The 15,142-nt window shown below is 48.9% G+C and overlaps 2 protein-coding genes across 3 annotated transcripts in view; one reads left to right on the forward strand and one right to left on the reverse strand.

The window, feature by feature from the left end:
* BICDL1 (BICD family like cargo adaptor 1) overlaps positions 1-13,797 on the reverse strand; it is a 95,572-nt gene extending 81,775 nt beyond the window's left edge. Inside the window, exon 1 of the mRNA XM_069961277.1 lies at positions 13,669-13,797. Within this exon, the coding sequence (XP_069817378.1) occupies positions 13,669-13,788 (120 nt within the window). The 5' untranslated portion in view covers positions 13,789-13,797. The remainder of the gene's footprint in view (positions 1-13,668) is intronic.
* CIT (citron rho-interacting serine/threonine kinase) overlaps positions 13,600-15,142 on the forward strand; it is a 106,667-nt gene continuing 105,124 nt past the window's right edge. For both annotated transcript variants that reach the window (XM_069961273.1, XM_069961274.1), the window contains exon 1: positions 13,600-13,896. The gene's annotated coding sequence lies outside the window, so the exon portion shown is untranslated. The remainder of the gene's footprint in view (positions 13,897-15,142) is intronic.

Here is a 15,142-nt window from a genome sequence, read left to right on the forward strand (position 1 = left end):
TACGAACCCGGACTCTCGGCAATGATTCCCGCTGTCTTAAACCTCCGTGGAGAGGGTGGATACAGTGGGAGGACCGCCTGGAAAACTGGGATACAGCCATAGCCATAGGCTGTATCCCAGTTTTCCAGGTGGTCCTCCCGCTTTATCCACCCTCTCCAGGGAGCGGGCAGACAGCGGGAATCATTGCCGAGAGTCCGGGTTCATACGAACCCCAACCTCGGCAGGTTCGGACCATCCCTAGTCTTTACTCTTAAATTCAATAGACTTTTCAATTAAAGACACATTCAAAGAGTGATCAGTCCACCTGACTTAGAATAATGCACCAACAGCCGTCACTGCACTGATGAGCGAACGAACTGCAAAATAACGGACGTCATTTAAAAAAAATAAAAACGGACAAGAAAAAACATTGTGGGAATATAGCCTAATAGTAAGCTATGGTATCAGCAGGTTAGAAGCATCTAACCTGCTGCTATGTCCCTATAACAAATGGGGCGCTAAGGTTGAAGGTAAAGGCCCTATTCCACCAACAGATCTGACGACAGATTATCTGTCAAAGATTTGAAGCCAAACCCAGGAGTGGATTTTAAAAGAGGAGAAATCCAGTCTTTCCTTTATGACCTGTTCTCTGATTATAGTCTGTTCCTGGGTTTGGCTTCAAATCTTTGGCAGATAATCTGTCGACAGATCTGTTGGTGGAATAGGGCTTTAAGTTTCCTACCTTCATCCTCAGCACCATTTCTGTGTTATAGAGTTTAATCCCTATGCTAATAAGTCGTTTGGTGCACTGGGGGCAGGACTACCACCCCCAGTGCACTGATCTGCTCCATTAGGAGGGGTGGGCTGCCCCCAGTGCACCAAAATGACTTATTAGCATAGGGATTAAACTACTAATATAATTCATTCATTCTTTACCTTAATCCTCTGCGCCTTCAAACCTGCTGATAGAGATGAACAAATCTCCAGCAAGCTTGGCTTTACCCGAACTTGAACGCTCTGCATTTGACCACTGGTGACTGATGAAGTTGAATGCAGTCCTAGGGGAGTCCTGGAAAACATGGATACAGCCTATGGCGTAATCCATGTTGTTTTTCCAGGCAGCCTTAGGGTTGCATCCAACATTATTATGATGCATAGAACTCCACAACAGTTAATGCTCCGTGCCCCTGTACTGACAAAGTTGTGTCAGTTCAGCAGCATAGAACTTTAGCTGCCTTGAAACTCCTGGCATCATAATAAACGATGATGCCGAGAGTTCCATAAGAGGTCAAGAGTGCAGTTTGTAGTATACAGTAGGCATGCGGACCGTATATCACAGGCGTGTGCATGCCACCTTAGGCCCCACTCTCCACACATAGCGGAACAGAGCCAAGCACAAATAAAGGGGCACAGCATTCAGCTGCAAAGTCATGAAGTTTTTTACATGTTCTCACAAACTGTTCCAAAAAATTTAGGGGACATTTGGCGGGTGATACGGTGGCTCAGCAGTTGGGGGTAGTCCAGTGAAAAAAAATTTTTTCAAATCAACTGGTGTCAGAAAGTTATACAAATTTGTAAATTAATTTTATTTAAAAAAATCTCAATCCTTTCCATACTTATCAGCTGCTGTATGTCCTGCAGGAAGTAGTGTATTCTTTACAGTATGACACAGTGCTCTCTGCTGCCACCTCTGTCCATGTCAGGAACTGTACAGAGCTGTATTTTTTTTAATGAGGATTCCTGACATGGACAAAGGTGGCAGCAGAGAGCACTGTCTCAGACTGGAAAGAATACACCACATTCTGCAGGACATACAGCAGCTGATAAGTACTGGAAGACTGCCAAAGTACCCATTTAATCTCATCTTCTTCCGCCACTGTTCTGTTTCTAACTTTTCTAACGATCTATCTGAGCTATCAGACCACAACCTTCTCTCTTTCTCAATTACTAACATTTGCCCCCCTCCTGACACTCCTACCCCATACATATACAGGAATCTACGTGGTATTAACACTCCTCAACTCATAGACTCCCTTCAATCCTCACTGTCCCCAATCTCATCCCTCACCTGCCCAAACATGGCCACACAACACTACCACAACACCCTGAAAACGACCCTAGACTCTGTAGCCCCCCCCCCACTCTCCGCACACCCTGCTACAGATGCCGGAAGCCCTGGCACACCCTGTAAACTCGCTTTCTTCGGCGGTGCTCTAGGACGGCTGAACGTCTGTGGAGGAAATCTAGAACCTCAGCAGATTTCATTCACTACAAATTCTCTCTCAAATCTTACCTCTGCGCTGAAGATCTGGCCTCCTACTTCAAAACCAAAATTGACACTATCTGCTCTGACATAATCTCCCAGCCCCAAAGTCCCATAGCTCCTATTACTCCTCTCATAGATACCCTTCCCTCTCCCACTCCCTCATCGCTTTCAGCTTTTCACCCAGTTGCAGTGTCCCAGAACAGCCCTTCTTATGCTCATACTTTTATTATAACCAGTTCTGTTCTGGAAAGCTATGGTCCACTGCAAACTGCGTGTATTGTGTCACCCCTGCAGTATTCAGATCTGCTATTTCATTCATTTATTGCATGTATATTCAGGTATCAGTGTCTAATGGTATTATGTCGCCTCCTAGTGTTCAAGTATGGTACTTCTCATGTATATTTCTCTGTATATGCCTAATGGTGTGATGATGCGATGGCTGGATGTCACGTCCCTGCTTCCATGGTAACTCCAATGGTCATCGAGCTTTGGCTGGGGTTTACCATGTGACTTCCTGTTCTACCTCAGTCTATCTCCTGCCCCAGAGGGGATAGGGTGTGTTGCTCTGCTGTTCCTGTTCAGTCTAGTCTTGTCCTCCACCTTCAGGAGGCAAGTTGTGAGTCTATTCCCTGCCCCATAGGGAATAGGTTGTGTGTTCATCCTCTCTCCCTGCTAGGAGAGAGGCCTGTGTGTGCTCTGCTGCTCCAGTCCACTGGCTAAGGACAACGAAGAATCGCATGCCCAGTATTCCCGCATGGTCAGGAACCCGGTTTCCAGCTGTATCACCCTCGTGCCTACACAGTGACCACATTATCCTACAGCTGCCCCGGTTCCTGCCTGTTAGCACCATCTATACTGCGGAGTGGCCCCTAGGGGTCAGGGCATAGCATTTTTGGCGTCACGAACAGGATCTTATCTACGTTGTGCCGACTACCAGTATTCTCGAGGCGCATTACAACCCCCAGAAAGACTTTGCTCAAGACCGCGCTGCGGTCCAGGAGGGGGTTAACCAGTGTATTGGTGGATGTCCCGTGCGCGCGCTGCTCAAGCCCCGCCTCCCGGCCATACTGTGTCACAGCCTCCGTTGCCGGTAGTAAGATTAGTGTCGCACCACCGGAAGTCCCCGAGCCCGACTTCTGCCATCACCGCAACCCCGGCCATCCGTATAGCTGTGCCCATCGGATCCACTGCTCTCTCCCTCTCATCACCGCGGCTCACTGGGCCGCCTACGCCCGCTGCGCTCCTGTCCTCCGGGTTCAGCCTGCGCCTCAGCAGCAAGTACACCTCTTAAAGGCGCAGTACCCTTGATTCTGCCACCATGTCCACGGCTCACAGTAGTGACTCTGACGGCTCGGGCAGCCCGCCCACATCGTCTGCTGATCTCCTCGCTCCAGCAGCAAGGGTCCCTGCTGCTGGTCCTGCACCTATGATTACTGCCGCAGTGCCATTCTTTATCGGGCCTTCCAATCTCCCCAGTTATAAAGGGGAACCCCACACTCTAGCTGCCTTCAGAGAAAAGATTGCACGCACTCTTGAACTTGTCTCACTCTCTCCCACTCAGCAGGTGCAGTTGCTGCTAGGACAACTCGAAGGCCCCGCCGCCGAGGAGGTGCGGTCATGGCCAGCTACTGAAAAGTCTGACGTGCAACAGATCCTTAACCGCCTGAGCAGGGAATTTGAGGTACAGTCACCCACAGAGGTCCGCTTCAAGTTCTACGATCGACGCCAGAAGCCAGGTGAGACTCTCAGAGACTATGCACTTGCACTCCAATCTGCTTACCGGGCCCTACGCCAAGTCGATACCATAGACCCCTCAGCCGCTGAAGGCATAATTACTGATCGCTTTATAGAGGAAGTGGACTCCAGGCTAATCCAGAGTCAACTACGCATGCTAGCCGCTCAAAATCCTACCATGTCCTTCCTGGACTTCAAGACCTTGGCCCTACGGGTGGTTGGAATTGACACTCCCTGTGCTGGCTGTATTGCAGGCCCAACTCCCATAGATCTGGCGGGGACCACCCCCGTACCTCCAGTCTCACCTGTGGCTACACCTGTTCCCGCAATTCAAGCCTCACAACAGCCTGCATTTGCTAACTCTCCGGTTACCCCTGACCTCCTTACCCAGGTGGTTGACTCCCTCTGCCAAGCTATAAGGGGACTGCAAGGGGCCTCCTCCACGTCCCTGTCCCAGGACCCTTGCCCTGAGTACCCGAGTCCTGATAGGCCTCCGCCCCAAAGACTTAGGCCTTACTGCAGCTATTGTAGGCGACATGGACACTATCGGTCCCAGTGCTTTCAGTTAAAACGGGCCACCCCTGGGTCCGAGGGCCAACACCCGGGAGGTCAAACCCCAGGCCCGCAGGAATCACAGTGGTTCTCCAGGTTCCTCTCTCAATGCCCGCATGTAACTCTCTGGATAGACAATGTCCCCCTGGAAGCCCTTGTAAACACAGGTTCCCAAGTGACTACCATACCCAGGCACATTTTCGAGGAACATTGGGACCTGAGGGCGTTAGGCCCGGTTGGCTACTGGGAGCCTACCATTTGTATTGGTAACCGGGAGTTACCTCGTCAAGGTTTGATTGTTACTGAAGCTCAGGGGGATAGTGGTACTACTGTTCTAGGCATGAATGTTATTCACCATGTATTTGCTGAACTGTTAGATGCTCTGCATGCCTCTTTGTCTCGTGCCTCTCCCCACTACAGGCAAGCTGTTCAGAAGACCATCAAAGCACTCACCGCTCAGCAGAGGTTTGTCAATCACCGTGGGGAGATTTGTCGTGTCCGTACTAGAGATGCTCGCCCAATCACAATCCCAGCTAACAGTGAGACCCTTATCTGGTGCAGGGCTCGACCGGGCCTAGACAACGCTGACTACGAGGCTCTACTAGATTCCATCGAGATTGAGGGTCAACCCCTTGTCATGGCTGCCCGAAGTCTAGTGACCGTCTCCAATGGTCAGGTTCCAGTACGGCTGGTCAACCTCAGTGCATCTCCAGTCAACCTACCTAAGTTTACTACGGTTGCCATGCTCCACCAACTCGACCCTGAGGATCTCATATGTGAAGAGACCATTGCCCACCAGAGGTCGATTAGGACATCATCAGGAGAATCCAAACAGTCCCGCGCTCCTTGGTGGGATGCCCTCAACATCGGGGATGCCAACACCCCAATCGAGCATATTCAGGGGGTACTCAAGGTTGCCAAGCGCCATCACGAGGCCTTCAGCAAGCATTCACTTGACTTTGGTAAAACTGGTCTGGTCCAACATCGAATTAATACCAAAGATCATCCTCCTATCAAGGAGAAGCACCGGCCTATTCCGCCTGCCAGCTATCAGCAGGTGAAGAAACTGCTCCAGGAAATGAAGAACACCAACGTCATCCAGGAGAGCCAAAGTCCGTGGGCTGCCCCTATTGTCCTCGTTAAAAAGAAGGACGGCAACATCAGATTCTGTGTTGACTACCGGAAGCTGGACACCATTACTCACAAGGATGCCTATCCGCTGCCCTGTATAGAGGAATCTATCGCTGCTCTGGGTTCAGCCGCCTACTTCTCAACGTTGGACCTCACCAGTGGGTATTGGCAGGTGCCCATGGCCCCGGAAGACCGGGAGAAGACAGCGTTTACTACCCCCATGAGACTTTATGAGTTCACAAGTATGCCGTTTGGGCTCTGCAATGCCCCCGCCACATTTCAGCGGTTAATGGAGAGGTGCCTCGGTCACGTCAACTTCCAAAGTGTATTGCTCTACCTTGATGACGTCATTGTCTATTCTCGCACTTATGAGGACCATATTCATCACTTAGCCGAAGTGTTTCAAGTCCTTATTGACCATGGCCTCAAGATCAAACCGTCGAAGTGTCAGCTCCTCAAACCGCAGGTGAACTATTTGGGGCATGTCGTGAGTGCCGAGGGGATACAACCTGACCCCGAGAAGATCTCGGCTGTGGAGAGTTGGGGCATTCCCAAGACGGTGAAAGAGGTGAGAAGCTTCCTTGGATTTGCGGGCTATTACCGCCGCTTCATACCCCACTTCGCCCAGGTGGCTAAACCACTAAATGAGCTACTCCGTGGCTGTCCTCGAGAGAACTACAGTCGACGGCTACCCATAGAGTGGTCTGAATGTCAGGAGACGGCGTTTCAAACCCTGAAGGCCCTGTTGATCTCGCCTCCCATCCTGGCTTACCCTGACTATAGTCAGCCTTTCCATCTCTACACAGACGCCAGCTTCCAAGGCCTAGGGGCTGTCCTGTCTCAAGTCCAGGGTAATCAGGAAAGGGTTATTGCCTATGCCAGCCGAAGTTTAAGAGGCGCTGAAAAGAATGATAGTAACTACAGCTCATTCAAATTGGAGTTGCTTGCTCTGGTGTGGGCCATTACTGAAAAATTCAAAGATTACCTCGCGGCTACACCGTTCACTGTCTATACGGATAACAACCCGCTAGCTCACCTCAATACCGCGCTACTGGGCGCTCTGGAACAGCGTTGGGCCTCTAGGTTGGCCAACTTCAACTTCGAAATCAAGTATCGAAGCGGCAAGGCCAATGTGAATGCTGACCTGCTGTCTCGACTGCCTAGAGGTGAGGAAGCCCCAGAGGATGACGACTGGGAAGATGTAGAGATGCCCCCTTTTTATCAGAGATTCGCTACCCAGAGTACTACCACGGCGGTCAAAGAGAGCGAGACGTCCCCTGACCCGGGGCCCTATCAAGATTTGTCCAGATGGCAGACCATCCAGAATGAGTCTAGAGTCTTGGGGGAAATCTATGACTACTTGTCTACTGGGAGAGTCCCCATGAGAATCAAGAGGCCCTATCCAGACGTTGAACTGAGACGTCTCTGGAGACAGAGGAATCGGCTCTTCCTTCATAGGGGCCTACTTCTAAGGAATTTGTTGGACCCCGTCTCTGGAGAACGATGCCATCAGATCTTGATTCCCCGGCGAGATGCCAAATTGGTGTTAGATGCCTACCATGACCGTTCCGGCCATTTCGGGGTCCATAAGACTGAGGCGACCATTCGTCAACGGTTCTATTGGATCGGGATGCGGGCTGACATTGAGAACTGGTGTGCTGAATGCCCCGCCTGTAACATCTCCAAGGCGGGAGGAAGAGAGGCCCGAGCTCCCTTGCATTCCATTGTGTCCCACCGGCCAAATCAGCTTGTTGCCGTGGACCATGTGAAGTTGGCCCCGATGAGATGTGGTTACACCTATGCCCTGACCATGGTCGATCACTACTCCAAGTGGGTAGTCGTGGTACCCGTCCGAGACTTGACTGCAAGGACCACAGCCATCACTTTCTACAAAGAATATGTGAAACACTACGGCTGTCCTGAGTCCCTGCTCACAGACCGAGGCCCGGCTTTCGAATCTCAACTCTTCCATGAGCTATGCACTTACCACGAGTGCAAAAAGCTTCGTACCACGGCCTATCACCCGCAAGGCAATGGTCTCTGTGAGAAAATCAACCAGGTCTTCATCAACATGCTAAGAACAGCTTCGGTGGCAAAGCGGGTGGAATGGCCTCACCTGTTGGATGAGCTGGTGGAAATCTATAACAACACCACCCATTGCTCTACAGGCTACTCTCCTTTCTATCTGATGTTTGGGCGCCAAGGTCAGCTTCCTCAAGACCGCTCGCTTGGAGTTCAAGTAACTGACACTGTCAACACTCTGCCTGATACCGACTGGGTCCAAGAGCATCAGAGGAGGATTCAAGACGCCCAAGAGATTGTCGACCAGAAGATGGGAGAGGCCCACCAGCGTCAGGAAGATGCTTATAATCAAGGGGCGCATGCCACACCACTAAGAGTGGGGGACAGAGTCTGGCTCAAAAAGTATCACCGCACCCACAAGTTGGAAAGTCTATGGGAGCCTGAACCCTATATCATTTCTGCTATTCCCTATCCAGAGACTGACGTGTATGAGGTCAAGAAGCCAGGTCTGGCCCCTCAAACTGTACACCGGAATAGGATAAAGCGCTGTGTGAGGGAGGATCTGCAAGTCCTCACAGCATCCTGTCCAGCACCTGTACAGGCACTTCCGCCAGTCTCAGAGGCTCCATCTAAACCGGCCTCTCTTGAAGATATGTTCCAAACTGAACCATTTCTCATGGCCATTGGCTATCAGGGGATTCCGATGAACACCCCAGTTATCCTGCCTCCTGCGGCTCCGCCTCCTGCGGTTTCTCCTCCTCATCCAGCTGCTGTCAATGACCCCTAATCTGTTCCAGAGCAAGCTACTCATGAAGCCAGCCTCATGCTGAGACGATCTGAGCGCTCTACTCGGGGAACACTACCAATCCGCTACAGAGACCAAAGTCCCTAAACTGTTCCTGTTTTGTTGTTGTTCCTGTGTGATTAAAAAGTTCTATGCAACGTTCAAGGTTCGTGCCTGGTCCTCCTGACCAAGTTTCCTTATTATCATCCAGCTATGTGCTGATGGACACTCATTGAACAAACTGTTCTCTAGTGCCTGTCCCAGAGCCTTTACATGGACGATGTTCTATGTTGCCTAAAGAGACTCTACCAAACAGAGACACTTATCCAGTTTTTCCTAAAGCACTTTTCATGATTATGTGATTGTCAGAGGTTTATTATTGTATTTCATGATTGCACTTCAGTATTGCACTTCAGTAGTCAAAAGTCTATTTTCTTGTCAGTTATATATATATATATATATATATATATATATATATCTTTTCCTACCTCTGAGTAAGCAGGAAAGTCATTTAGATAGTCTCAGAGTAAAGTGTGTCTTTAGAAAAAGCATTTCTTCTCACAGTGTATATTTTCATGTCAGAGTCAGACAGTTTACTTCTCCTCTGAGTAAAGAAGTCAGTCTACATATTTATATCTATAGCCTCAGAAAAAGTGTATTTTCTAAAGAGTGTATTTTTCAGAAGGATCTTCTATTTTCTCCATGCATAGTATTATTGTATCTATTGTATCCACAAATGGAAAGAGTAATTGAGCCAATTCTCCTCAAGACCTCGCAGTGTTTGTTGTCTTTTATATTTCCCTTCCTTTTGTTTCCAGTGTCTGTTCACCTCTGTCTTGTCCCTACACACCGTAGTTGCTACACATAGTCTTACCTAACATTCACACTTGTCCATACATATTGCACCTTGGATACCTTTTCGTGTGTTTGGCCTATTGGATAATTGTGTTGTATGATTGACCGGTATGTAAGGGGCCCCCATGTATGTTTGCGTTTATTATTTTGTTCTTTTCTCTTTCAGGTGTCCAAGTCACTTCACACAGACACCCAAGGCAGTACACAGGTCTTCACAGTTTTCTTTCCAGTAGGGTAACTCATTTTCATTGGAAACCTACTGTCAAACTGACTGGAATATTGAGGGTCCCCCGCCAGCAGTTAAGTTGTCCTGACTTTCATGTCAGATGTTCCACGCACCAACTACCTGTAACCAGAGTACGTTAGGCACCCCTAGGTGAAGTCCTGCCACTAGGGTTTTCTTTCTCTTCATATCTCTTGTCACCTGTGCCTTGAGCGTGGGAAACACACATCTACGTATTCGCCCACACTAACATTCCTTCCTCTTGTCTTGTTGTCCTGGTCCTCTATGTTCATTCGGCCACATCCACCTTAGCTTGTGGTTCGCCGAGGTCGGCTCATTTCTAGTAGGGAGGTATGCAGTGTCCCAGAACAACCCTTCTCATGCTCATACTTTTATTATAACCAGTTCTGTTCTGGAAAGCTATGGTCCACTGCAAACTGCCACCCCTGCAGTATTCAGATCTGCAGTATTCAGATCTGCTATTTCATTCATTTATTGCATGTATATTCAGGTATCAGTGTCTAATGGTATTATGTCGCCTCCTAGTGTTCAAGTATGGTACTTCTCATGTATATTTCTCTGTATATGCCTAATGGTGTGATGATGCAATGGCTGGATGTCACGAGACTGTGCCCTGCTTCCATGGTAACTCCAATGGTCATCGAGCTTTGGCTGGGGTTTACCATGTGACTTCCTGTTCTACCTCAGTCTATCTCCTGCCCCAGAGGGGATAGGGTGTGTTGCTCTGCTGTTTCTGTTCAGTCTAGTCTTGTCCTCCACCTTCAGGAGGCAAGTTGTGAGTCTATTCCCTGCCCCATAGGGAATAGGTTGTGTGTTCATCCTCTCTCCCTGCTAGGAGAGAGGCCTGTGTGTGCTCTGCTGCTCCAGTCCACTGGCTGTGTTCCTGTCTCAAGTCTCAAGATTCTCATCTGGGTGTCGATTCTTCAGTCATTCTTCAATTCCTCTCATCATCATCTTCTCTAATCATCAACAGCAAGTATTTCATTCAAGTCTCATTCCACCCAGCATCTCAACTTCAGTTTCACTACTACTCCCATCATTCAGCACGCTACTCTCACAGCCTATTGCAGCATCACCCATTACTCTGCTTTATTCAAGATTGCCTTATTCCCGGTTGCATCCGGAGAGACTGTTGCTACTAGTTACCACCGTTACAATAAATATACAACTACCGTTGTTTCTGAACCTTGGCATTGGTGTGATAATTGGTGCCCTGACTAAGGACAACGAAGAATCGCATGCCCAGTATTCCCGCATGGTCAGGAACCTGGTTTCCAGCTGTATCACCCTCGTGCCTACACCGTGACCACAATATCCTACAGCTGCCCCGGTTCCTGCCTGTTAGCACCATCTATACTGCAGAGTGGCCCCTAGGGGCCAGGGCATCGCACAGTGACAGAGGAAGAAGTTGCCAAGCTCCTCTCCTCCTCTCGTCCCACTACCTGACCCTATTCCCTCACACCTCCTCTAGTCCCTCTCTCCTGCTGTCACTACTCACCTCACTAAAATATTCAACCTCTCCCTCTCCTCTGGTATCTTTCCCTCCTCATTCAAACACTCTATTATAACCCCACTGCTGAAAAAACCTTCCCTAGACCCATCTTGTGCAGCCAACTATCGGCCTGTTTCTAATCTCCCCTTCATCTCTAAGCTCCTGGAACGTCTTGTCTACTCTCGCCTTACTCGCTATCTCTCTGATCACTCTCTTCTTGACCCTCTACAATCTGGCTTCTGACCCCTTCACTCCACTGAAACTGCTCTTTCCAAGGTGTCAAACGATCTCCTGAAGGCCAAGTCACAAGGAAACTACTCCTTGCTGATTCTCCTGGATCTATCAGCAGCGTTTGACACTGTGGACCACCAGCTTCTCCTCTCTATGCTCAGCTCTCTTGGCCTCAAGGACTCTGTTCTCTCTTGGTTCTCTTCCTACCTCTCTGACCGCTGCTTCAGTGTATCCTTCTCGGGCTCTACTTATTCTCCCTTACCTCTCTCTGTTGGGGTTCCCCAGGGGTCAGTCCTAGGTCCCCTCCTCTCTCTTCTCCCTCTATACAGCCCCTATCAGACAGACCATCAGCAGGTTTGGCCTGCACTACCATCTTTATGCTGATGACACCCAGCTATACACCTCCTCCCGTGACATCTCCCCTGCCTTCCTGCACAATACTAGTGACTGTCTATCTGCTCTCTCTAACACTATGACCTCTCTGTTTCTCAAACTCAATCTCTCTAAAACTGAACTTCTGGTATTTCCTCCCTCTAACAAACCTAAACCCGACATCTCCCTCTCTGTGGTACTAGCATAACTCCAGTGCATCAAGCTCGATGTCTGGGGGTTATGCTAGACTCGGATCTATCCTTCACTCCCTATATCCAAGTTCTTACACACTCCTGTCATCTTCATCTCAAAAACATCTCCAGAATCCGTCCATTTCTCACCACTGACACCGCTCAGACTCTGACTGTCGCCCTGATCCATTCCCGTCTTGACTACTGTAACTCCCTACTAATTGGTCTTCCTCTCTCTAAGCTCTCCCCTCTCCAGTCGATATACCGACGTCTCCCCTCTGTGCCAGTCACTGCACTGGTTACCCATTAAATCCAGAATTCACTTCAAGCTCCCACCCTCACCCATAAAGCTCTCCACAACTCTGCCCCTCCATACATCTCCTCCCTCATCTCCACCTATCATCCTACCTGTGCCCTGCGCTCTGCAAATGATCTAACCCTAACATCTTCCATAATCAGAACCTCTCATTCCTGCCTCCAAGACTTCTCTTGTGCTGCACCAGTTCTCTGTAACTCCCTACCCAAACACATCAGACTCTTACCCAATATTCACAGTTTCAAGCGTGCCCTGAAGACTCATCTCTTTAGGTTAGCCTATAACGTTCCCTAAACTTGTTTCCCCCTTCTGTTGTTTCCCTCGCTCTATATCTCTGACGGTTCCTGCACTCTATGGGGGGCATTTATTAAGTCCGCCGGACTTAAAAATGCCCCCGCAGCTCCGGCGCTACGAGGTTTTATGTAGAGGCGGACTGCCTCTACATAAATCCCGTGCGCGCCGGTGCGCACCGACGAAAACCTACGCCACCTGAGGACAGGAGTAGGTTTTCGGCGTATATTTGGGCGAAACGGATGGTAAATCGCGCGGACTCTGAGTCCGCGCCCTCCGTTCCCCCCACTACACGCCCCCTTTCCGCCCCCCCTGGCGTACTCAGCGGAAAGTGCCGATTTGCGAATATTTTATTCGCAAATCGGCCATTTGCGTATAAAATAATACGCAAATCGGCACTTCCCGCCGAAAATCATCCGTTCGCAGGATGATACATGTGGCCCTATATGTTTACTTGCAATCAGATATTGGCGTGTAACTGGCTCATCCTGTATTTCTAACTATGTACAATGGCTGGACCATGGACAAATAAAGCCCTTATGCCTGGTGCCAACCCAAATTATAGTCTGTAAGCTCCAACGAGCAGGTCTCGTTTATACTTTGCATTTTATGTTATTTTTATCTATTATGATGTTTTTATTTACTCTTATTTAACTGTGTATTATGTATCTCTGTACTGTATGCATAGAAAAAAAAGCGCTGCAGAATCTGTTGGCGCTATACAAATACATTTATTATTATTATTTAAATGCCACCAAGGTTAACTGCATGTGAGTTTTTATTTTCCTCTACATATATAGTGAGGGGTTTGTGAGCAGGGACAGAGACAGAAGCCAATGGTGACAATCTCTGTACTGTGCTGCTGAATATGTTGGCTCTATACAAATATAAAGGAATAAGCTTAGTGCAGGAGGTACAGTATCCACCAGGGGTAGGGAACCTTGGCCCTCCAGCCGTAGCAAAACTACAACACCCATCATGTCTAGATAGCTAAAGCTTTGGCTGTCCAGGCATGATGGGAGTTGTAGTTCTTCACCAGCTGGGGAGCCAAGGTTCCCTCCCCCTGGTATACACCATGTTAGCCAGAGAACTGGGACCGTTGGTCATATTGCTAAATTACCACTAGAGGGCGGTAGACATTGGAATTGGGAGGAAGCTTGACTGTGAATCACGAACGGCCATATTTGTTTTGGGAAAACATGACAGACCTTGTACTCCTTATCCATGGGTTGTTGTAATCCCCGGCAGCGCTTGAAGCCCGGACTGAGAACGATAATCGTGTAGTACGAGAAACGGACTAGATACTGGGGTCTGTAGACACGAGCCATGTACGGGGCGTCCCGGGGAAGCAGCTGACGCCACGGGCCGGCCCGGGAAGTGACGTCACACCGGTGATATTGTGTTTTGAATTTAATGGCGGTAAAGAGCGGAGCCTGGTGAGTGATCGCTGCGGGATTGGGGTGAATGGTGGTTCACTATGTGTACGAGTGATGTGCGGAGCCGGTGTCACAGTGTACGGGCAGCCTCCGCCATTGTCACACTATGAGAATGACTAGTGTGACGTCATATGGTAGATATCATTGGAATGACATCACACATTAACAACAAAAAAAAAATATTGCATTCATTGGTGTCAAACTCAAGCTCTTCAGCTGTGGCAAAACTACAACTCCCATCATGCCTGGACAGCCAAAGCGTTAGCTTTGGCTGTCCAGGCATGATGGGAGTTGTAGTTTTGCCACAGCTGGGGGGAGGGGCTGAGTTTGACACCTGTACATAAAGTTTATCCTCTGTGTAAATGTTCTGTAACCCCTTCATATACTTAGTATCAGGACTCCTGTATAGTCAGTGGTTGTTTACATTGTATCTACATAGTGTTTCTCTCAGCTGCCAAGTGGATACAGATGTATCAGGTGGAGGCAATGCTATGTATACTGCCCAGCCTGGACCCCACTAGTAGGGCCCTATTACACGGGATGATTTTATCGTTCAAAAAATCGTTAGATCATTCGGATTTGAACAATATTTGTTACGTGTAATAGCAGGCAACGATTAAACGACCAACAAGAAGTCATCGATCGGTTGATAAATCTGGACCCGTTTTTATCGTTTGCAAAACGTTTCAACGTCCTTCGGTGTGATAACGTGTCGTTCACGCGTTCCCTGGTCTATCAGCCAGGAAAGGACGAGCGCAAGAATGACCGCAAGTAACGATCATCGTCCTGTGTAAAAGGGTGAACGATTAGGATCGTTTGAGAACGTTTACCGTTAATCGCCGAAAAATTGTCCCGTGCAATACTACCCTTACAGTCTACCCCAGAGAGGTGATGGTATGTTTCCGTTCTGAGCCCAACCCTGGCATGGCTGCTTGTATACTGTGGATTTAGCCACGCTTTTGGCTCACGGTTATTATAACCTGTGTAAACAATGTAAAATTACAAATTGTATCAGGAAAAACGTGCTGTAGTTTAGTGTGTATTGCAGCCTAGATTCCCTTTAAAACAGGAAGCTGTATCTGTAAGGCCCCGTTCACACGTAGCAAAACTAGCGGAATTGTCGCCCACGGAATGCCGTTAGCCTCCCTCTCATAACGGGAGTCTATGGGAGGCAGCAGCGCGCGCCTCCCATAAACTCCCATTATGAGAGGGAGGCTAACGACATTCCGTGGGGGACAATTCCACA

This window comes from Dendropsophus ebraccatus, chromosome 3 (assembly GCF_027789765.1).
Source record: "Dendropsophus ebraccatus isolate aDenEbr1 chromosome 3, aDenEbr1.pat, whole genome shotgun sequence".
Taxonomy (NCBI): Eukaryota; Metazoa; Chordata; class Amphibia; order Anura; family Hylidae; genus Dendropsophus; species Dendropsophus ebraccatus.